General features: G+C 37.0%; 1 protein-coding gene across 1 annotated transcript in view; it reads right to left on the reverse strand.

Annotated features, from left to right (window-relative positions):
* Window positions 1-25,558, reverse strand: part of GRIN2A (glutamate receptor, ionotropic, N-methyl D-aspartate 2A) — an 80,992-nt gene that overhangs the window by 33,231 nt on the left and 22,203 nt on the right. The window contains exons 4-9 of the mRNA XM_009700672.1: window positions 19,927-20,132; window positions 18,319-18,487; window positions 18,041-18,194; window positions 13,368-13,493; window positions 9,256-9,485; window positions 2,604-2,764 (exon numbers count right to left, since the gene is read on the reverse strand). Of these exons, the coding sequence (XP_009698974.1) occupies window positions 2,604-2,764; window positions 9,256-9,485; window positions 13,368-13,493; window positions 18,041-18,194; window positions 18,319-18,487; window positions 19,927-20,132 (1,046 nt within the window). The remainder of the gene's footprint in view (window positions 1-2,603; window positions 2,765-9,255; window positions 9,486-13,367; window positions 13,494-18,040; window positions 18,195-18,318; window positions 18,488-19,926; window positions 20,133-25,558) is intronic.

Genomic DNA, 25,558 nt, shown 5'->3' on the forward strand with positions numbered 1-25,558 from the left:
AAAAAAAGAGGAAACAGTTATGTATACTGAAGAACAGAACAGAACATTTGGTAGAAAAAGTGAAAAATGACGTTTTTGAAGAATAGGAGTCCAGAGAAAAAGAAGAGGCAGGCAATTGTAATACACTACCAAATACCTATTCATGCTTTTCTATTCTCCCCCCTACAGAGAATGCAAGTTATTACAGTCCCATATTATACGATCTCATCTCCCTCATTCAGGACACTTTTAGCTGCAGAGATGCCTGAGGTGTCAGCCACAGGAGCTGCATCACATCCTCACCAAACGTATTAGCAAAAAGATCTGGGTGGGCTCAAGGTGAGGATGACAGAGCCTGATCAGTTTGGTCACCTAAATGAAATCATCTTTCCAGAGAGAAACCCCTCTGGGGCAAAAAGAAGGTACAATCATGCTGCCTGATCTGTAACAGAGTTCACTGTCCACAATGACCATACTGATTGGGTCTTTGCACAGTTCTTGCTCTGCAGAAACTGAAGGCAGAAAATTTGTAAGCTCACTTGACACTACACTCTTGCTGGAATGTCCAAACCTGTGATATAAGCAAACACAAAGTGACACTTATATCATGGGAAACTTCAGCAGCTGACGGCATGCTGTTTAATCCTTCGGTAAGTGCCATCAGACAAAATACTAAGGAGTGCAGCTGTATGTAGCAGTTACTTATATTGATTCGGAAAACACCGCACATGGCAGCTTATTTGCACCATCTGCTACAGAAATGTCAGTCAAAGGGAGCAAGGTAGACACCTCGGGGTGTCCACACTGAGAAATCAATTAGAAGAGGAAAGAAACTCCAGCGGGGAGTGGGGGGAATCTATAAAAAATTAAAAGCTTATGCTGTCAAAAAGGACTAAATCTTTTGAGGAAGAGCAGCAGCTGGCACAAGAGCAGTCAGCCTGAGTTTTAGTGATGTCCTGAACTCTCCTGCAGTCAGGTAGCCCCCCCCTTTTCATGCTTAAGTGCCTGACAGGTGGCCTGATTTTCAAGCTAACAGCAGGTTTTCAGGGCTTTCAGTAGCACAAATGGTTGGTGAAAAGGACGAGGAATATACATCCCCTAAATAAACTATCTATCCAACTGAACAAGCTCTAGCAATGGCTGAAATTAAGGATAGCTTCTTTAAAAATTCACAGCAGGATTAGTAGCATGCATCATCACCCAGAAAATATAACTTGCATACGATCAGTTGGAGCAGGAGTTGTCCCTCCAGTTTGGAAGACCTTGGGCGAGGTTTATCTCACGTTATGTTGCATGTCTACCTTAGGATGGGACAAACCATGCTTGACAAATGCCAGTTGATAATGCCTTCAGAAATGATGACAGATGGAGTCCAGACAGCAACATGGAGACAGCGGATAAGGAACTTTTTAAAGAAGGGAACCTGCACTTTAAGGAATGATTGGGGGACTTCAGCAGTTTTTGCATAAGAAATGTGTTACAATCCCCTACACATCTGGGAGGAGAGTAAAAATTAAAAGGACCAGCTGTTCCCCAAAAAGGAGCAAAAGTAAGAACTTAATTTAGCATAGGAAGAAATGTGTTCTGTATTCACCATAAAAAAACGCGGGCGACACATGCCTTGAAACAACCACTAGCGTAGATGTACTTAAATCCACTATGGGTAACTTTGCCTTCTCACTTCAAAACAGAACAAACCTAAACAAACTATATTGATAGATTATGATTGTTGTAATCCAGTATTATTAACAAAAATGCACATGCTATTATCAAACTTATATGCTTAGAAAAGGTAGAGCTAACACATTCCCATCACCAAGATGAACATTGATAAAAGTAGCGACCACTCTCATACCTTTTCAGGATTAAGAATCAAAATTCAGTCTATTTGTCCAGCCAGGAAGAATGGGCTACTTCAGAAAGAGAAAAGGATGGATGGCACTCAAGTCTAAATCTTAGATTATAAGGAAGAAGGACAGTAATATTTGCCAGAATATTTACCAAGATTGCAAGAAGCAGGATTAGATAGTACATTTGAGATGACCTCATCTCAACAGATTTTATGAAGATCGAAGTCAATACTTCAGATGTGACAGTAAATGTACAGGGCCATGGTAATTAGATGAGGGAAGAAAATGTAAGAGTGGACCTAAAAGCATACCAAAGGGATGGGAGGTTGAAAAGAAGTAACAAGTAGTTGCACATTGGCCAGACAAACAAGCTTTGTCAGAAATTCACCCTGCAAAAGCACATTGCTATAAGAGAGAGTTCTGCAAAGAGAACGAGAGACTGTACAAAACTTCATGTTCTGTGTTGAGCCCCCACCCAAATCCAGGTCCATTTGTACAATCGCTCTTTAAATTTGAGAAATACTAATTCTGCCCTGTGAAACTATTTCACATAGGACAGCAAATCTTCCATGTAATTTTGAAATAGCCTCACAAATCACAGGTAATCATTTTCTTTTCTGATATCTGTGCAGTGCAGTTACAAAACAGAAGAGAGCCATGTACTACACAGCATGCCTGACATGAGTCTGTTTTGCATCACAGTAGTACAGATCAATATTTCTCAGCTTCTGCAAAGCCTACAGTATTCTTTAAAATCCATGGAAAAAAGCTTACCCAGTTTTCAAGCTGACCAAGGCATCTTCAACTCCTTTCTGATTATACTTCGTCATGTACAGGTGCATATCAGGGTAGTTGTTTCTGATATTCCTCTCTGTGCTTCCATTTGGGACCGTTCCAAATCGAAAAGGAGGTGAATAATCATATGGCCTTTGAAACTAGAGAGAAAACGGGAAAAAAGCAAAGCGTTTCAGGCATTCAAATGTGAAGAAGGGCAATTTCAGGTTGAAAAAAACAGAAGTTGTATAAGCTACCTCAAATTTCTTCTAGGCAAATACTGTGGGTTAATTCAGCTCTATTATACCAGAAATTGTGTCTTCACTGAACTTACAGAAACATCTACATCCAAAGTAAAACCAGCTCAATTTTGCCAGTCTAATGTGACTTTCTCCCATGCATTGTAATATGACAGGACAGCAAAAACTGGAGCAGAGAGATACTGGAAGATGTTCCTCGTCTGCCAACATGTCCCTAGAGAACCCAGACTACAAGCGGACACACTGGTAAACAGCAACCAAAAGAAAGTAGTATTTTGTGGATAGTCATTTCACACTTCCACCTCACTTGAGACATTGTGGGTCCCCACACGAAGAAGGCAAAAGGATCATTTGCAGTACTTGATGGGGAGCCCAACGCACTGCTCCTGGAGAGCTGTGAGTGATGGCAAGAAGCTTGGGCGCAGGGAGGGACGGGGTGAGGGCTGGCTTTCCTTCCACCACTGTGGTTCAAGGGGAATAAAAGTTCTTGCATCTTCCCCAAGGGCTCAGCAGCTACATCACTTGACATGAAAAGTGCTTCTAGAGCTCTCACACCTGTAATCCTAGTCCCTATTTATTCCTACAGTTTGAAAATACAAACCATTTGCTTGAGGGCATGTAGGTTTATTCTACAATTTTTACCCTCTATATCACTATGGCATCAGCACAGACAAACAAGCCAGGGAATATCTGCAAAGAAATAGCAATAGCTCAGGGCACACTCAGATTTCAGATTTGGAAATCATTCAGATAACCTCACATAAACTTTTGCTAACAGACTCCAAAATTTTTTACACACCTTTTCAATATCTCCCTTTAAATATCAACACCAAGTGACACTTTAGGATTAAGTTAAAGTGTCTCTTTAAGAAATAAATTTAAAAGGTCACTCAAATTAAAGGAACTATTGGCTAATGAGGAAATTCAATTGAGCATTGATAAAAGCAGTCACCCATGAATTCCATGGTAAAATGCACTCTGTTTTTACTGTTGAAGCTAAAAGACCAATCTATATACCCTGTGCTGCTAGAGACAGTTAATACTTATACAGCTGCTGCTTCCTTTGCGTTACATACGTAATACTTCTCTTTTTAAAGTTTGGTCTCAGGGCATCAACAATTCCCCGGATCCAGTGCCAATTTGCAAAGAGAATACAAATTGGCTTATACAAAAACTGGGACTATTTTCAATTCCATCAAAACTTGACTGTGAAATTATTGCTGCAACAATATTTTTGTGTTACAGAACTACAATTAAATGCTTCATTTTAATTAAGCATATTTTGACAAAGCATAAAGGAATGAACTCTATTTTTCTCTATTCGTTTAGCTAACAGATGTCTTGCTTTTCTCATTTCCCCTTTTCACAGCTTTACTGTTTAAATTATTACTTTGCTACTACTTTACACATACTAATTGACCCATGCACTAAAATTACACTGCATACTAGTCATGGTTCTTAGTCTATATTTGCTGTCTCCTTTTTTTGAGTTTATTACGCAGCACTGAAACAAACCCTGCTCTTAAATACATGTCCAGGGATTCTACTGATATAGATGTAGCTTGCTATTAACTTTATTTAAATCTACAGATAATGAATCCCTGAAGTAGTGAGATGGCTTCCAGTATCTCCTAATATCTGTATCAAATTTGCCAGTCAACAGAACTGGAAAAAATAATTAAAGAAACAACATCCATTTCAAGACCTGTAAAAATTGCTGCTGCTTATACAGCTGACATTTTTTGGAAATCCAGCTGTGGTGAGCATTCTGCAAACTCAATTCCTAATCCTGAGGTATGAAAAGGGAATTGGGGGAACAGGGAGATTATGGTGGAGTATGCTGGTAATTTAGAAATGGAGTTTGGTTCCAAATATTCTCACTTTTCAAGAACATTCATATGAGTTTAAGATGTTGGGAGGTGTTTCCTCCCATAGAAATCGTTGAAGGAATTGAGGTATCTGTCCCAAATTGAACATTCATGGAATACAAAAATATTTCCAAGAAGAGCAAAGATTAATAAAAAGTACTAGTTCATTCAAAGACCACAGTGATAACAAGCAGATGAATAGTTCCAAACTCCATCCACAGGCTGGAATTTCTTGGCACAAGTCACTCAGCCAAATAATTTTAACAGTCACAAGGAGATAATTTTTTGAAACAATTGTCTGCTACTACTGCCTGCTCACAAGCTACTTGTAAAGAAGAAAGAAAAAGTTTAAAATCTTTTTATTAACACTGCACTCACATCTAAGGTGTATAAATTTCTCATCAATAATTCTAAACTTATATTCTGTGAACTGACATGTCCTGGAGAAGCATATAGGCTACGTGATTGCAGCAAAGATCTATGTGGCAGGCATGAGACAAGAAAGAAAAAAGGATCAAGTCTCTACATGCACTCAGTTTCCCTGAAGACCCATAATGGGAAATAAAATATATCATGTCTGCTAGGAAGCAATTTTCTTCCTAGACATTTTCTGAAATGCTAATTTTTTTAAATCATTAATAAAATCCTTAAATTGAATGCACGCCCCCCCTGCTTGAATCATAACCGTGGAGATATCTACTGTTATTCAGAAGACTAATAGATTTGTTATTGTTTCCCCATGCTCTGCCAGCTGCTAGAATCGTGACACATGGCAACAAAACTCCAATCTTTTGCTTTTATTTTGTTTTACCTATATGCCTTAATAAAACTGATGATTTTATTAAGTCAGTAAAGCGATCTTTCACAAATATTAAATACTGACTTACTCTGAAGATTTACCTGCTTGCCTGAAAAGGCTGGTATTCAGGGCAGTTTATTATTGTTCTGGAGTATTCTAAGGAACTGTAGAAAATAGTAAATATTCTCCCTGTGCTAGCACGGATTTGAACAGGAATTATGGCTGGTTTGGAGTGATAGAAAACCACCCATATCTGAACTCTTTCTTTTCTTCTTTTACCAGATAGAAAACATTGATAATCTGATTTCTGATCTTTGAAAAATATAGCTATTAGTAATTCCAAGACTATTATTATAATGATCGGTTACTAAAATGCAGTTGATATCTATGCCTGACAACCCTCCAAAAGCACTGTAAAAGTCTAACATTGAAGCAGAGAGATGGATTGGACTAAGACAGTCACCCTGACCACCCCATCATCCATGCTACCTTTTGACCTCAGCCTACTCTGTTTTCACACAGATATATATCTAAGTAACTATAGAACTTGTGAACATCTTATTGCACAAAAAACATAAAGCCAAGGTTACATGAATACTGTGAATCTTGCAAAACCAAGGAACCTGTAAATGGCATAATTGAGGCTTCCTATCAAGGCTGAACGGAATCCCCTAGACCACATGCACGTGGGGCATTTCTTAAAATGTGACTGGGTGGGGTAATCACAGCAGATAAACACTTTGCAGGACAATTCTGTCCACTGCTATCTACTTTCCCTTAGTAATCTTGGCTCTCTTTCATTACATGAAAAAGGCATAAATGCTCCCCAAAGTAAAAAGTGCTATGAATGCCAGCTTTGCTGGATAATTTTGGAGTCATTTTCTGTACCTTTTTATGAACATAAAGCTTTTAAAAATCTTTTACATACACAGGAATGTCAAAATATAATTTTATTCTCATTTTCTGAATCATTTGAGTTTACGAACACCCACCCCTAGTAACTCCAGTACATGCTGTGCCGTGTATTTCTGGGTGACACACAGATGACATGGCATTCAGAAATTCATTAGCAACATTAAGAAGGTTGAGGAAACTATCAAGAGGTCTTAAAGCAAAGAAGGGTAAATTACACATTATCATGTGTTCAGTAAACCTGGCGAACCTTAGGGTGTAACACATTTCCTGAATGGGAAGATATTGAACCCTGAGGTCAGAGAAGACTGCTCAGAGAGAGAAGGGGTTTTTCCTGGCTTCTTTTCTCTATAGTCTACCACATACGGAGCTGGACTGAGAAACCCCAGTATCTCTAATTGGGAATGCTCTATTGCATTGACAATACAGCACTGACAAAAGAGCTTGACTCTTCAGTTGTGGCAGTAGGAAAAAGGGGAGAGGGGAAGAATAGTAAACTGATTCACCAGCCCAGAAGTTTTTTCAAGAAATTATTGAACTTCTAGATATTACTTATTTAAAATTAATTTTAGCCATACTTCTGTTCCTCCTCACTGGTCTTTGCCTGTTACCACTTTGCTTGCAGGAAGGGTCAGAGTTCTCTACTGAACAACAGTAAAATTGTTGTAAATTCCTGAACTGTTGTCTTACTAACAACATTGCAACAACAAGACAAAAAGGGGAGAACAGTAATTTAACATGAATCAGATTATATTCCCATAAATTATCAAATTCCCATAAATTATTCAAATAATTTTTAAAATCCAAGAAACCTCAGGATTGTGGAGGCAGCAAAACCTGTATATGACAAGAAGAATGTTTTGAAATAGTTCATTGCTTTTCTGGACTTCCAGCTTGTTTAATTTAATCAGAAATTGCATGGCTCCCCTGATTTGTCTCTATAGGCTTCAGGCAAAATTTGAAGAACTGTAAAATAAAAATAAAGGTGGCAGATCAAATAAATGATCAGCAGACCACACAAAAACAGATGGTATTTTTCTATTTTTATTTTGCTTTTTTGTGGAAATAAAATATTACTTAGCAGAGAGAATAGAAAAATGACAAAAATAAGGAAGTTGTTAGCCAAAAGCTACAGAACATACACTGACATTTTCCCAGCCCAAAGGTGAGAGTGGCAAACAGCCAGCAAAGAGAGGAAGATAAGGGTGCGCCGGCAGAACTGAATGTTAGTGCTGTACCAGGTGCAAGCCAAATCCTGCTAAAAATGAGACTTCCCAGGAAAACGCTCTGTACTTTCCCACAAACAGAATACAGACATTTCTCAAATCCTTTTTTTTTTATCCTCAAGAGAAGAATACCTTTTATCTGTCTCTTACTAAGAATATTATCTTAAAATAGATGTATATTTAACAGTCTTCATACTCTTTCAAAGGTTTTGCAACAACACAAATTAATGAAAACAAAACTACTATCTTTTTTTTTTTTCTTTTTATCTGTCTTTCCTCTAGCCATGTTTGCAATTCATGTTTTGATACTTCAGGCGATCAGTCAAAGGTTGGTCATAAAAAGCAGTTAAAACAAAAAACAGACACAAGGCTATCTGAGCTGTTGCCTTTTGAATTACAATTTCCTTTATTTTCTGTCCTTTGAGAAAAATCCCTTGTGAAGTTCTCCCCTGTGCTATACTGTATTTAAATATTGGTTCTTAATGTCAATATTTAGTTTCCTTTTAAAACAACTGGGCACAAACTTGAAAACAGCATGCCCTTCATGTATTTTGTGCATATCCGTCAAAACAATAATTTTGCAAATGGACTTCAATCCCTCCACGCAATAACACTATTACAAAGCAGTCACACAAATGAAATAGAAAAGAAGTAAATGCTAGGTTTCTGATTTATAAGACTATTGATTACAATTCATAAGTACAAAGATCTAGGAAGTATACTTGCAACAGAAGAAAGTTCAGTCAAGTTAGAAAAATATGAAAAATAAGCATAGTTATTATTTGTCAGTTTGTGTGAAACTCTAGTAGGGTTTAAGTGAACTATGAGAGACTGCTGCTCAAAGTGAAAGTCTCACACAAGTTCTTGAATTAGGAAAGCACCTTCCACAAACACATCAAAATTCTGCGCCTTATCTTATGTAATTTACATCTCACTTCAATGTGATAACACAACCCCACAAATTTTCTTATCTCTTTACTTTTCCTGTTTACTCTTGCCATTTTATACAACGAAAACATTTAAATTTCCACAGGCAATGTGTATCACTTTTTATTATTTCTCTTCGCTTACTTGTCCTGGCACCACTTTAAATCTGAACTCTTTCTAGAACTTTGTTGCGCACTACATTGAAAGTAAAAAAAGACATTTTTTTAGGAGTATTGACTGGTTTCCAATAAATACTGGATAGATGCTGGTTTTATTACTATTTTGTCAATTAATATTCCACACAGAGATGTTCAAATAATTTTAAATATGCCTTCCCTGCATTCAAACTCACTTGTTCATTTTTCAAGAATTTGTACATTGGTGAGGCATTCCTTTTAATTAAACAGGAATTGATTTCCATCACAAAATGAAGCTACTTTTCAATTAATGCAGTTACTTTTGAAAAGGCAACTAAGACTTTGAAAACAGTCTGATATTTTCATGCTTTGGGTCTTAGGTTTGTTAGTAAAGAGTTACACTTAGAATGAAATCATCCAGTTTTGGCTTATTATCTTGCTCGGAGTTTTTTTAGCACAAAGTACAAATTTGTAGAAGTATTATGAAGAATGGACACCGACCTCTTTTGAACTGAAGACCTACCTTTTTATCGCTCAGTCCAGTCACTTGGTCGACAAATTCCTCTTGAATCATAAATGCAGCTAAGTTGGCAGTATAACTAGCCAGGAAAATGACAGCAAAGAAAGCCCAAACTGACACCATGATTTTACTTGTTGTCCCTTTGGGGTTTTGCACAGGCACAGAGTTGTTGAATACCAAGCCCCAAAGTAACCACACTGCCTTTCCTATGGTAAAGGATGGTCCATGTGGATCTGTAATTGCAAAGACCACTTATTTTAGTTGCAGTTAAATTAAATCTTGACAAGATATCCTGCATAATAACAACAGGTTACTCACAAAGACATGGTTAAAAATATTTCAATACGTCTCCACTGTACTCCCAATGGAATCACAGGATTTACCGTAGGTACTCTCTATCATAAATAGAGATTTGTCATATTTGTAAAAAATAATCCAACATTTTTCTATGTGGCATTTAGTTCAAAAGTTTTAAAATTAAAATGGTAAGCGTAGGTTTGGAGGAGAAGCAAACTGGCATACCTTGTGCCCTAAGGTATATGCCACAATATTGCCCCTTTCAGTCTTCTGTGCCAGCGGACATGTAAAATGGAAAATGGTGGGTTTAAGTCATAATGATTCAATTCTAGTACTTTTCTCACCCAAATTATTTTTTTATCATCTCCAGTCTTCCAACATTATATTTTTGAACTTTATGTAAGCATATTTAAGATCAAAATGTGCGAACACATCACTTTTAAGCAACTTTGCACTCGGAGGATAAATCACTAAGTCAACACAAAGGAGCTGCCTGTATAGATATGTAACTTAGAGCAAACCAGAGTCTGGCTACCTCACATGTTCAGAGTCAGTTCTGTGGCTTCAAATGTGTTGGCATTACAGGTAAAAACCTGTTTCAGCTAATCCACTCTGTAGTTTTTGTTATTCTTGTTTTCACTCAGCTTTTAATTCATCCCAAAGCAAGAAGTGGTCAGCATAATGCCCTCCTGCCCGCATAGTGGCAGAATTGGATTAGCAGCGCTACTACCCACTTAAAAGCCTTTATTTGTACAGCCCTATGAAAATAAAGGAAAGTTTGTTCTTACCCAGTTCTAGGTAAGTACAGTGCAGTCATCACATATTGCTCATCATCTAGACTCCCTTTATTCTTAATGGAGAGAAGCAGGCCTCCCCGACTGAGACTCATTTGACCTTTTTATAAGTATCTATTTTTCAATTAAACGGCAATTCAGACAATAAGCTGTGATGCAGACATCTGTAATATTACCTCCTTCCCTGCCCCGTCCCTTTATCCAAGGGGATACACATTACAAACTCAGATTTAGTTATCAATTTCATTATAATTTATTTTAATAATAAAGTAATTATCATTAAAAGAATAAAACCCAAAATGGGTATATTCAGTGAATGTTCTTATTTCAGTAGAAATGCTTTTTAATACAATGCAAATTTTTCACAATGCAATCAAGCACAACATCTTAGATTATCCTCTTTCTATTCTGCAGCTGTGTTAAGATAGAGTGCAGTAAAATAAACACAACGGAGCTGAGTTTTGGTTCATGAAACTACCTTCTAGAGCCATTTGTATGGGATCAGGTTAGGAAAGCTAAACCCCTGATAGAGTTAAATCTCGCCAAGGACATCAAGGCAATGAGAAAAGCTTGTATGGGTAAATCGGTGATGAAAGGAAGACTAAGTAAAATGTGGGCCCTCTCCAGAAGGAAATGAGAGACCTGGTTACCTGGGACATGGAGAAGGTTGAGGTACTCAACGACTTCTTTGCCTCAGTCTTCACTGGCAAGTGCTCACTCCAGCCACACTAGCCAAGTAGCAGAAGGCAAAGGCAGGGACTGGGAGAATGAAGAACCACCCACTGTAGGTAAATATCGAGACCATCTAAGGAACCTGAACACACACAAGTCCATGGGACCTGACGAGATGCATCCGCAGGTCCCGAGGGAACTGGCAGATGAAGTGGCTAAGCCACTCTCCATCATATTTGAGAAGTCATGGCAGTCCAGGGAAGTTCCCACTGACTGGAAAAGGGGAAACATAACCCTCATTTTCAAAAAGGGCAAAAAGGAAGACCGGAGGAACTACAGGCCAGTCAGTCTCACCTCTGTGCCCAGCAAGATCATGGAGCAGATCCTCCCGGAAGCTATGCTCAGGCACATGGAAAAAAAGGGGGTGATTGGTGACAACCAACATGGCTTCACTAAGGGCAAATCATGGCTGACAAATTTGGTGGCCTTCTATGATGGAGTTACAGCATTGGTGGATAAGGGAAGAGCAACTGACATCACCTGCCTGGACTTGTGCAAAGTGTTTGACAGTGTCCCACATGACATCCTTGTCTCTAAATTGGAGAGACATGGATTTGATGGGTGGATCACTCAGTGAATAAGGAATCAGCTGGATGTTTGCACTCAGAGTTGCGGTCAACAATTCAATGTCCAAGTGGAGACCAGTGATGAGTGGTGTTCCTCAGGGGTCAGTATTGGGACCAGCACTGCCTAACACCTTTGTCGGTGACACGGACAGTGGGATGGAGTGCACCCTCAGCCAGTTTGCCAACAGCACCAAGCCGTGTGGTGCGGTCGATGTGCTGGAGGGAAGGGATGCCATCCAGAGGGACCTGGACAGGCTGGAGAGGTGGGCCTGTGCGAACCTCATGAAGTTCAACAAGGCCAAGTGCAAGGTCCTGCGCATGGGTCGCAGCAAGCCCAAGCACAAATACAGGCTGAGTGGAGAAGGGATCGAGAGCAGCCCTGAGGAGAAGGATTTGGGGGTGTTGGGTGACAAGAAGCTCAACGTGACCCGGCAATATGTGCTTGCAGCCCAGAAAGCCAGCTGTATCCTGGGCTGCATCCAAAGCAGTGTGACCAGCAGGTCGAGGGAGGGGACTCTCCCCCTCTACTCTGCTCTGGTGAAACCCCCCTGCAGTACTGCCTTCAGCTCTGGGGCCCCCAGCATAAGGCCATGGACCTGTTGGAGCAAGTCCAGAGGAGGGCCATGAAGATGATCAGAGGGCTTGTTTCAAATGAATGGCAGCTGGATTCATGGCAAGTCTCTAGAGCTAAGTTAGGATGGTCTAGTGCCATAATATACCTTTGTAGCTGTAAGTACACTAAATAATCAATTCTGGCACATGAGGTGGCACAGAAAAGAACAGCCAAGCCCCTAGATCCCCAGTATCGCTATTCATCTTTGATTTCCCCTTCCTAAACACAGTGTCTATTTTGGACAGAGGTTACACGTTTACCATCTTACTGAAATGATAACATCATCTGAACATTACAATAATCGCCTTCTTCAGGAAACAAACCAATCATAACCTAGAAGAAACCATTAGCTTGTCATAGTCTCCAGACCTGTGTTCACCAAATTGGAAGTTGTCTTGTTATAAAATGAGGCATTTATTAAATTAGAAACACACTGCACTCTCAACTGTAAGTAATGAAAAGGAAGGATGAGGGCACCACAATACATGGTCATTCTCAGGTCAAAGTGCTAATAATATACAACTGCAGCTTTCACTGAGAAAAGCAAACTCTGTATTAAATTTGTTGTGTTGCTATATTTTGAAAATGAATTCTCTATAACCACAGATACTACACAGAAAGAAGCGATGCCCTTCTGCCACTGGCCTCATTTCAAGGCTGAGTTCATCAGACTTTTCATAGGGGCTATACAAAACTATATACAGCGCAACTGTTATTTTTCCAGATTATCTACCAAACCACATCAGTTTAGATCATTTTCTCTGAACCAACCATGAGTTCACAAGAGTTAGGAGTGTCTAGAACTTAGTCCAATGGGTTTTTTTTAAGCTGACGCTCTACAATTGATACAGTATACTCAAACACTGCCTGAATACGACTCTCTCTGATATCATTTACCCTTATGTATGTCTTTATTCCAATGAATTAGAATACAAACATGAGCATATAAGCCCTCAAGAAATCATATTTTAAATGAGGAGCAAACATAGTTTCATAGCTGTTTTTACTGTTTTATTCCTATGTTATGTTTATTTTAAAAGATGGAAGGCAAGGGATGGGAAATATATACATGATTTTTTATAGCTTTAGGGTTGTGTAAAATGCAAAGCTTACCTCTCCCTTGTGCTAAGTTCCTGTTATATCCTACAGGACTAAAGTACTCAAATATGAAGACAGCCATGGCGGACACAATGAGAAGCATTACAAACATCATCACCCAGACAGAAGCACTAAAAGGCTCTGCAGCAAAACAGACAAGAGAAACAGAAACACAGTTCATTAAACCAGTCGCAGCACAAGAATTCTAATGTCTTCAGCGAGGCAAGCCCAGCAGCTTTCTTTAAATTAGCTTTTACCAACCAAAATACTAGCAAATAACTAAGTAGTAATATATGAAGAACTGCTGTTAATATATATACACAAAATTCATAAAGTCATAATGTTAAATGTAAGTTGCAATTCAAAAACAAAGGCTGCACACTTCGACAAAGCCTTCACTGACTCTGAGTGGCAAATAATTGGTTTGACTTGCTGCTTATTCAGTCTACAGTCAGGTAGCCCATTTCTATTTATCCCATGTTATGTGCACTTATCAACAGAGTGGTCCAACCATTACGACTGTGTTTCTGCAGAGCAAAAGCAATTAAGTATATGTTTAATACATTTGGTAATTCAGTGAAGTAGACTTCTCTCTCATTTTTCTATCCAACAAAAAGGGTTACAGAAAAAAGATCATAATTGCATTCAAACTAAATTTTTTGTTTCAGAGTTTTTTTCTCTCTGTGTTCACTTTCATCTACCTGCAATTAAGATGTTGTTTTTACCAATTGCAAACACATCCTTTTGAAAGTGTCATTCTCATATGGGAGCAAATTTCTGAAATTAAAAGGTTTTTATGGAGAACTGAATGTCAGTTTGAAAGACAGAAAAACCATGATTAAGTTAAAGTAGTAGGTCGGAGCAGAAAACTAAAAGCAGTTTCAAATACCAGATTAAGCACCAACTTTTTGAAAGGATTGTATATGGCAATAGTATGCAATAACACAAATTTCTTAAATATGATCTTGCCCAATCACAAATTCTCTGAAGTGTGAGAAAAAAAATCTTACTATACTATTTCAAATTGACAGAATCCAGAAGCACTTGAAATGACAAGAAATCAGTACGTTCCAATGCTTTGCTTGTTTTTGAAATTCCAAGAGGTTCCTCCATCCTAACTTCTTCATTCTTTGAATTTAAATTATGATTTGAACCACTGAAAATTATTCCGTCATTGCAGGAAATGACTATGAGTGAGAGTCAAGGTGTGCTAAGCCCAATAGCCCAATCCAAATCTTGCCCAAATTAGCACGAATGATTCACCCAGAACTAGAATGAAGTGTAATAATTTGGGCCCAAGCATGGAAATCTCATGAGAACATTTGCCTTTGCTACAATTTCTTCAGAAACTTGGAACCAACGGAAGACCAAATTCCAAATAGCCCCACTGGTGATTTTTGGATGCGAACTAAAAAGGCAGTCAGGGAAATTTTAAGCCAAACTGTTATCTTTCTGTTTTTAAGATAAGGTTAAGGAACAATATTTTTTTATTATTCTTTTAAATTATTTTATTTTTAAGAGAGGTTATGAAGTTCTTTCAACTAGTATAATTATTTGTTTGAAAGAGAATAGTAAGTTAGCAAAATAACAGAATTCTTAAAAGGCAGAGAAAGATCCGTTCAGATGAAGACAGGTAAAGGATATTATGTAGCCAAATACAGTTAATATCAAATATTCTGTGAATTCACATATTGACTGGATTAAATTGGAATTCACATAAAACTATCATACAATTTTGACAACATTCTCATAGAAGAAAGCAAGGCTGATAAAACTCTTATCAAAAGCAACAGTGTAGAAACAGCAATGGTACTTTGTCAAAACCTAAATAATGCAAAGGGCAAAACAAGTGAGCTATAGGGCAAAAAAGGGGAGCTACAAACAACAGTTTAAGCAGAATGCTCTTTAATAATTTAAGCAGTCTGGTAGTGAGGTGGAGGAATAAAAGAAGCAATAGGAAAATAAAAAGCTATTTTGAATAGCAAGCAGTAAGATTGGACAACTTCAAAATCAAATGAATAACAAAGTTGATCTTCTTGTCATACTAGACATCAAGTTACACATTCAGCACTGTTCTTTGATTCTCAAAGGACAGAAAGAGAACTTCCCTCAGGCAAGCAGCAGGCTTTATAAGAATTTTCAGTAAAGCTATGATATGGCAGAAAAATACTAATATGTGACTTGCCAGTGTACCTTTTAAGTGATTGGCAATGGAGAATATTGAGCAATAAAAAAGATGTCTTACTCCACTAACTTCAAGTTTTACCTCCCACCACCAAACACAATACTTAAACAATACATAAAATAAATAGGGCCATAGATTTCCTGTTCTCCAAAAAAGAAAACTGACTTCAGCTATGAACTCTCTGCCTCTTAAAAATATAGAAATTTAGATTTAAGATTCCTCTTATTTTGTTTGTTTGTTTAAGTGAAGTTGACTCAAATCTGCACAGAATCTAAAAAATTTATTTGTGGTTCTAGTACATATGAATTTCAGTACGATATGAAAATGTTTTAATATGGACAACATTCTCATTTGAAGGAGATTCTTAAATCAGAATCAGAACACAGCAGATAATGAGGAAGAGGCTCTCGGCCCATCAGTTACTTAGATCTATTGGACACAATCACCGAATGGAAAATCTAGTTCAGACAAAATCCTGTACTTGTCTACATTTATAGTAACAAATCACAAAACCAGATATTTCAGTAATTGTAATCAAGTGCTATTTGGAAAAAATAATATTGTATTTGACAGATCTAAAAAAAAAAAACTTTAATTATGTAAGATGACTCTATTCTTAGACACTCACTTAATTGAAACAAAATCGGCCTGTGAATAAATTCAGTTATCTGCCTGACAGTATTTTGCCTAGCAAAGCATTTACTACTCTGCACAACTCAAAATATAGTCAGTTCCAATACAGTGGCAGTTTCATCTGTGTCTAAAAAAACAGAACATACTTCTGAGAGCACAGACTTGATTTATTGGTGCAGTAAATCAGATTTCTTCAAAAGTAATGCTATTCTATAGAGCTTTATAAGAAGGAGTTGGGTTTACTTTTTGAATTATATGTACGTCCGACTAAATCAATAACATTAAATGCATTTTAGAAATCTAATAACTATGTTGCTGTGAAAAATGCAAAAGCAGTCTCTCTTTTGATCAGAGCTGTAAGCAGGTTTAAGAGATAAGCAGAATCGATAGTAAAAATCAACCGCATTTGCAGCACATTTAGAAAACAGTCCACTATTTATATTTCAAATGATAGTTTCAACATGCTGCAACTGCAATTTTAAAAGTTAATTAACTTTATAAGCCAATGACTTGCAGAAATGAAAAGACACTATCAGAATATTTTCATTAAAAGTACAGTCTCTATAATTTCATTAAAAAGTCTTCCATTCATTAAACAAAAATATTAACCACCAACAAAATCTGTTTAGGTATCACCATATTTGGGAAGTTATTTGATTACTCACTGGGTTATATCTATTTGCGTCATCTCTATAATGTGCCTTTATGGAACATATTTGAAAAATAAGCTCTGTGGCTAAATGATGATTCTTGTGCAAGAAAACCCAATTATTTGCCCACTTGTAGCTCATACTACACCAACAATCTGCTCCTCAATGCCTACAAGCGATTTCAGTGAAAGTGAAGAACTTACACTTAGCAATCTAAAAAGAAAGCATACAATCAGTGATGCAAAAATGTCATCACTGCTGACCCAATGGACTTGAACATACTATACTGTTCTAGAAGATATCTGGAAAATATTGATTTTTTTTTTTCTTTTTTTTCAATGTCACTTAAATGATTTTAGTGTCACTAGCACTATTTTCCTGTGCAAAATATCTTTAAAAATACTGTGCCCAAATACACTATGAGGAACATAACAGCATTCCAGGCACTTTTGATCCATCTCATGGCTCATTCTCTTTTCAGCTTCAGGTAAATTCAGGCTAACCACCAAATACAGAAGTGAACAATAAGCACTAAAGGAGAAGGAGTGGGAAAATAGTGAAAGGAGAAATGAACAATCAAAACAAGAAGTAAACAAGGAAAGACGACCAAAGTCTTTGTTTCTTTATATCCCACCTCCTTTCTGCCTAGCCTTTAATTTCTTTGCTATATCTCCACTGTTCAACTGCATCATCACAAGTCCACTATTCAATTGCATCAGTGGAGACAACACTCAGAAGCTCTCCAGTGCAGTACCATGGTGTTCAGAAGCCAGAGGTAACTGTTATCAAATTAACCGTCAGGTTTCTTCTAATCATAAGGAAGTCTCATTTTCTTACCTATTCTACAAGAGGTTTTAAATTATTCTGTGAATGTTAAAAAGATATGAAACCATTTATAATGGGCTAAACAAGCATAAATCAGTTTGCAAAGAAGCAATTTTTTAAGGAAGTAATATTCCCAACTGAAGATTTTGAGGGATTCTTTTTCATAGTGAAATCACTATCATTGGTTTTCGCTTACTGCATCTGAAACCAACAGCATTATCTTCATGTGCTAATAATCATGTTAATCAGCACATCGACATGGTACAAACTTCCTAACGTAAAATTCAAAACTTGACAGAAACATGCCAATACACTATATAGCTTAATGAACAATGAAACCTACCCAACTCTATAGAAATGCAATTAAATGATCTGGATGGGTTGGAGAATCATACCTAGAAAAGCAGATGGTGAAACTGTGCCATTGCTCCGTGACACCATGACACTAATCCCCGTCTCAACAAATGGCACTGAAAAGTCAACCACTTCAGAGCGCTCTTCATTAATAGTGAGAGACCCCACAGCCATAACTGCACGATGATATACCACCTGATCCACAAAGAGAAGATACCACCAATATTACTCAGTAGAGAATACCTCATTTCTCCAAAAGAATTAAAACCAAACATTGCTAAGTTCTTACTTAAGAGCTCTTTTACCTAACAGAACTTACTTCACCAATCATTCCATTCCACACATTATTGACTTTTTTGCCATGTTTCCCATTAGTCACCAAATACAGGTCATATGTGAACTTGACAGTTTTAGACAACTTCTTCAAGATATCGATGCAGAATCCTTTGCAGCACTTCTTTACATTAGTGCCCTCATTAGTTGAGTTGCTGTCAACAGAGAAGAGAGACATCAACATTTCTACTGGGGAAAAACAGAATGAGAACAGCAAGATTCAGCGTACTGTGAAGTAACATTTTGTCATGCTTGTGAGTGATTGTGTTTTTCTGAATCGATGGAGAAACAATCCACAGGATGCTTTATATGGTGTTTGTAGCTCTTACTAATCATAACACAGTTGCTTGATGAGAGAGAAATAGAAGATAATGGCAGATCTTGTATGACACGCTTTCTGCTGCAATATCCGGCCTACTGCACTTCACTTCTCCATCAACACATACAGTCTCCTCTTACTAATCTCTCCCTTAAGCTTAGATTAAACATTTATTACTTTTACTCTCAAGACATAAGACTACACGTCATTAAGTAATTAGAGAACTTCCCAACATGTAAGCTACATAAAGGCACAGCAGTTCACTGTACTGAAAATGGATGCTGCAGCTTTTTCTGCACTTCAAGAAGGTGAATTTCAGGTCACCTTTGAGTGCAAAGATGAGAGTTTCCCCTTTATTTTTTTCTGAAATGATATTTTCATGAGGTCTAGAACTTTTTAGTATAAGCATCTTCAGAAGCCAAGGTAATATTTGATGGCCTTTGAAAGAATTTAAAATTAAAATAAAACTAATTTAGAACTTGACTAAGTACAGTTATGTCAAAAAAATTGTTTCTCTGGACTTCAGGAAGCATGTGCACAACCATTTAGCAGTCTCTGGAAACTTTCGGAAACATACATTATATTCCCTAACATCTGCTCAGTAAAAATGTTGGTATTATATTCACTTCATAAATACGTAGACTGAAGCACAGAACGGGTGAAACTGATAAATGCAGAATGAGAAATTTTCCGCTGATTTCTAATGGCTGTCCCAAAGCTATAGAGCAATCAAAGCAGGGTACTTTTCTCTAGATGATATGTTGCAGTGGTATTTTATGCTGGAGTAGTTTATCCTGTACCAAATTTCAGCATAAACATACATTTTCAATGGAAGACATTCTCAAATTGTTAAAGACTAATTAAAACAGGCATATTTCAACATAACTGGAAACAATTCAAAGAAGACTCATTAAAACAATCCTATTTTAGAATGCAATCTTCTTTCATGTGACTGAAAGGGCTAATTCTAGTTGACTTTGAATTTACTATATACTTACTATCTTGTCCTTAATTCAATGTGACTTACATGTATATAACCAGAACATTTCAACTTCTTAAAAAGGAAGATGTGCAATCAAGAGCACACAGTGCGGGAAAGGCAAAATGAAAGAGGAAATGAAATACAGAAAGAAAAGCAAAGATAGGAAACAAGAGGAAAAGAACAGCAAAGTCTCAGAAAACAATGAAAGAAACAAAGGAAGGAATTAATGAGAAAATAGGGGAATATATTTTGCACTCAGAAAAAAAAAAAAAGAATGCCATGTATTCACTTACTTAATTTTGACAAATTTGCGACATGGCACCGTGTTCTTTTGGCAACTTTCCATCAAAGGATCCACATCCTCAACAACGACAAAGGGAGCCTCCTCCAAGGTGACAATACTCAAATGGTTATCGTCTGGGTCGCTGTCTGCGAAAGAGCTGTACCTTGGCCAGACAGAGTACTTCAGGCTCAGTGAGTTGTTCTCCCATTTCCCCACCTGAAACGCCAAGATACACAGGCTGCTGATATCTGCTTGCTTTTTTTTGACAAATGAGATCTAATATTAAATGTGCTGGGATACATGTACACGAAATTACATTGAAAAGACTGTTGTCTTGGGTTGTTGTTATCAAAATTATTTTAGAACTTTTTAGTAATTGTATGAAGTGAGAAAATGCACTGTGGTAAAGACAAATGAGGTAATGTTATTTTAAGAGATAACAGCTTTGTAAAGACTGGATGACATCAGCTAACACTATCAATCACCTGGCTATAGCTGCACCATAATTTGACATGCATCAATTCCATTTGGGCCAGAACAGCAACCAGATACTCCATTTGTAATCAGGACCAATTTGCAGTAATAAGAAAACAGTTCTTAAAAAAAGGAAAAAAAGAAGAAAAAGAAATCTAACCCCCACACGCACATACACGACAAACTGATAACCAAAGTATAATATCATTTCCGTATCTTCTCAAATGAGAAGAGTCTTCTATTCCTATAGTTTGAAAAGCCATTGTGAAAGCCTTTACCTAGAGTTCCATCTCACCTGAGCCAGGCCAAGCCACATTTTTAGTAAACATAAGTTCAATTGTGCATGATTTAGTTCTTATGAGAAATAACGTATTTTATTCTGCTTTAGTTAATGCCAACTGCTGGGGGACTTTAAGAAGGCATGCCTCACTTTACATTAAAATTGTCTATTTATTTACTATTATAAATTATCCCTTCTAAATCAACCTACATTGTTTTCCACTTCCAGAACACCAGAAAGGGGCATATGATTTAAATATTTTGAAAACTGGCATTTTCTTCCTCAGATTCTGTTTAATCACTTTGTATCCATAAATCTAATTACATATTTTATTCGAGTAGCAATGATAGGTAATGTAAATGAGTTAGCAATCCAGAAAATTTATAACCTAATGCATTTTAATGATTCTTTGATTGCTTAAGCTAAACAAATTCTAACATAATCATGAGACTCCTAAAACACTTGTTTTGCAAGCAAAATGGTGGGGATTAAAAGTACAATGAAAGAATCAGGTCCTAAAAAAACTATTAAAAAATTGTCACTTACCTTCTGTCTTCTCAAGACTTTAAAATTAATCACAAAAATTCCTGAAGAACATGATTTATATCCATTCCTATTTAGGGAAGCATATAAGCACAGGCCCTTTGCAGTTTCCTTTCCATCCTGTTTATAAGTCAAGATGTTTTGTCGCACGTTAACGTAGGAGGCAGAAATGCCAAATCTATATACACTTAAACTAGGAAGTTCGAAATATCTCAAGGGAATTAGGAACTCACACCTAAATCAATGGGAACCAGGCACAGGATTTATATGTACAGTTCTAGTATGAAATTTGACCAAAACACAATGGATTAAGTCTTTGTGACAAAAACGATTTCGTACACAGGGAAACAAATCTATTTAACTCTGTATGAGGCAGTTATGTTGCAAAAATAGCTTAATTGTCAAGTTATGGTATCTAATCGCATTCACAGTAGAGTCTGTGCTGGTTTACATTAGCTTCCACAGTGTCATTCATATCTACATCCTAAGTACACCATGAAGTTGGCCATCTGGAATGAGGAGATTTCCAGCCAGCTCAGTACTTCAGTCAAACAAACGTGCCAAGTAATACGACAAATTTCAGAAGCGGAAAATGTGCCCGAGCGTCTGTCTGTACCAACCAGGAAGAAGGAACAAAACGTGACTGAGGCTCAGTCGCATTTGTGTGTTCAGGACTACAGCAGCGGCAGCACCTGCCTTTCTAACTCACTCGATACAGGATTCTGGGAGGAGGCAGATCTGCCTTAACCCTGAAGCCCTTCCCTCTGCAAGTCACCCCCTGCACTTGGACCAACAGGAATATGAGCTGCCCATGACAATATGAGTTTACCTGATCCTATCAAAAATGTAATGACTGTTTCAATGCTGTTAAAAGAGGAATCATGATACTCTTTCATACTTCAACTGCAGTAACTACCATTTTATTATTTTGAGGAGTATATAACCATTCATATTTTTAAACAGTTGAATTTGGGGAAATGCTACTTCGTTTTGACAGTATGGAAGTGTTGAGTGAATCTCTAAAGTTAGGTCCAAAATTTTTTTTATCTGTTGCCTTCCGTGGATTTATCTCAATATTGATCCCTTTGTAACCTTATTTTTAAAAAATAATTAAAAATTAAGACCTTGCCTTGGGTCTTAGGGGCATCCCTACTTCTCTGTCCAAAGAGGTCTACTGCTGCAGTCCCAGGGTGTCACAATGACTTCATCAGGGCTTTATATGGTGCACAAATTGCATGTCCATTGCCAGTCATCCCTGCTACCACCAGTACAATAAGTAATCCACAGTTTCAGAAAGCACAAGGAAAAAAAAGTACAAGAGAAAGGTATCAATGTCATGAAGAATGGTAGAAAAGCAAAAGGCAGAAAAGTTCTGAAAATCCTGCTGGTGGGCTAAGAAGGGCAAATGAGGAAGGGTAGTAATTAAAAAGAGCCTGTAGGTCACTCCTTTGGTTTGGGAAATGTTTCTGTTGGATTTGTTAGTTCCAATTAACAAATGGTTGGCATAGGCGTTGGATTTGGTCTGCTGCTGATGCTGGACTCACAAGTGAACAGTTTCCATGTTTATTTAGTATTTTGATTTTAAAATAGCTATACTGTTGAAGATGACATGTTACACTTCTATCATTCTGCTACTGCTTTGAATGATCAAAACACTTTTTCATCAATTTTAAGTGCAGGATAAGAATGTAGTTTTAAACAATTAATGCATGTAGTCAAAACATGGGAAGATTTTTATATTTGTATTAGAAGCCTTTTAGCTTGTGCAGAATTAATTATAGCATTGTTATTAAGAATATGAATGGTTTTAATTATTTACACAATGTTTTGTATCTTCATATATTATTTAGTTCTTTCAACATCCTTGCACAATTGATAGTATTGCTTTTTTACAGGATGAAGGGTTGAAATGACAAAGAAAAGCTGTAGAATAAGCAAAATTAAAACGTGAGCAGGTTCTCTTCGTAATAAAGAGAACTTATGAAATTGCATCCATATGTAGGTGTCCTGCAGGATCAGCATTTATGTCATTTATGGAAGTCAGATCTAGTATTAGATCCAGACAATATCTGTTTGAATGCCTTCAAAACATTCAAATTCTTAAGGAAAAAAAACAACAGGTTATAACAACTACACATGCTCATTGTATTTCAGAACATTATAAAGAGGTCTGCTTACAAAGTGTGAGAATTTCTGTGCAAACCCAAATGTTAAGTCCTTATTCAACACTGACACTTAAAGTGGCTTACCTATGACAACAAAGTAAAATATCTGAGTTTAAAAAAGCGTGCCAAGTCCTGGTTTTGCCTGTGAAGGTCACTACAAATGTTGTAGAATATGAAAGACTCCATATGTAAAATATGAAAAGTAGAATATGAATAGTTCAGTTGCTGCTCTCAGTAGGAGACAATGGTGATATTTGAATAAACGATTTTACAGTGAAATAGTTTACCAACCTGGAGAGCATCAAAATTCAATTGCCTCCAGTGTTTTACAGCACTCATTTTCAGTGTGCTATTTTGTGATCATTGTAGCTACTGATGAAATGAACTAAATGTGGCATCCTCTGACCAAGTCCAAGCATCTAGATTTGAGTTAGAAGGGGTCTGTGTTTAAATTTGCATGCTTCCCTACTATCATTGGTATCCCTGATACAGATATTCTTCATGCAACATTTCCTACTTTTAATGACAAATTATTTGAACACTAGAATACGTTAATTTGCAGGTGAAACTACAGACCTCCGATATGGAACAGTAGTGAACAGTAACTCTACACACTCTTAGCAGAGACCAGAAATAATTTTCATAGCCAGTCTATCAAAAATTAACAGGTCCACAAAAACAACAGAGTGGTAAACTCACATGTAGGATAGAAACACACGGCTTCTACTATGGAAATGTTGTCATTACAGTGAAGAATTACTATCTTAGTCTTGCCATCTGCAGCCTAAAACTTTCTACTTGTACTTGATCAATCTCAAGGGAACTCTTTGCCATTCAGTTTTCAAGCAGTGATCTGCTTGGAAAAGGGTAGCCAGAGGACAACAAGGAGTTAAAATACTGCACAGGCCTGCCAGGTAGCCAAAATTATATTTGATACAGTGGGAGATGTGTAAAAGATAACTTTTCCAAAGATAATTTCTATTGTCCTTTTCCTCACCTATTCCTTTCCTCTTTCCTGGAAGATTAAGAATATTTGAGATCCCCATCAATCCCCATTTTGGTGTAACACCAAGTGATCTTCACCTGCGACCATTTGCTGTTGCAAAATCTGATATGCTATGGAATCATTTCACCTTTAAGACACCTCTAGGCACATGTAGAACACAGGAAAATACAGCTATTTTTGTAAAATGCGTTCTGTAAAATCTCTTTTTCATTTAGGTAACGTGACTTTTTTAGAATGACAGCCATTTAATAGAGCATTAAATAAAGTACAGGAGGAATGTTTGGACTTCTGGATTATGCAACATGAAAGACGAAACTAGTGAATAGTTCAAAGACAGGTCTGAAAATCTGATTTATGCTCCAACCTTAAACCCAATTAACTACATTTAGTTACAGTCTATAGCAAGTCAAGCAATGGAGAAGAGAATGGCATGCTTAGAGTTCAAAGAGCACAAAAGTGCGTCTAGAAATAGAGTTCTCCTGCTTAGACCTCTTAAGAATCCAGTTAACATTACTAGAAAAATTAAAAGAGAAAAGGAGCTTATTCTCAGCAGATACAATAGAATATATGCGTTGCTAGGTTCAAAAATGGAGGGGGAAGATAAAACTGCATTAAGAAATATTTTAAAGTAATAAACACAGTAATATGCACTTGTAAAACAAACATTTTTTTAAAAGAAAATTCAAGCTGAGGATAATGCTCAAAAAATGCAGACATGCTGCATCAGCATGCATAAGGTATACGATTGGACTTAATGATCTTTGAGGTCTCTTCCAACCATAATGATTCTATGATTCTATGATCATGGAACTGTCAAAACCTGCATGCAAATACTTCTACTCTACTGTGTGGAAATGCCACAAAATATCCAGAGATTTATGATAAATTTCTGTCATTCTTAGTTAGACTGATAATGATGTGACCTCGAGCCCAGAGAAATACAGAAGATCACCCTCACTTGAAAAAAGGGCAACAGAAACATTTGTGTGAAACATCCTGGCCCAAATTATAAAAATCCTTATTTATGGCCAAAAGACCAGGACTTTCATAAAAAGCAGTTTCAATAGCAAATCAAACCCTTGATTCACTATTGTAGGTGCAAAACTCAGCTTCAAGTACAGACTTGCAATGGTACATATACCATTGTATTTCTTTTGAACTTGTGCACTCTTTC

This window comes from Cariama cristata, unplaced genomic scaffold, assembly GCF_000690535.1.
Source record: "Cariama cristata isolate BGI_N322 unplaced genomic scaffold, ASM69053v1 scaffold2275, whole genome shotgun sequence".
NCBI lineage: Eukaryota > Metazoa > Chordata > Aves > Cariamiformes > Cariamidae > Cariama > Cariama cristata.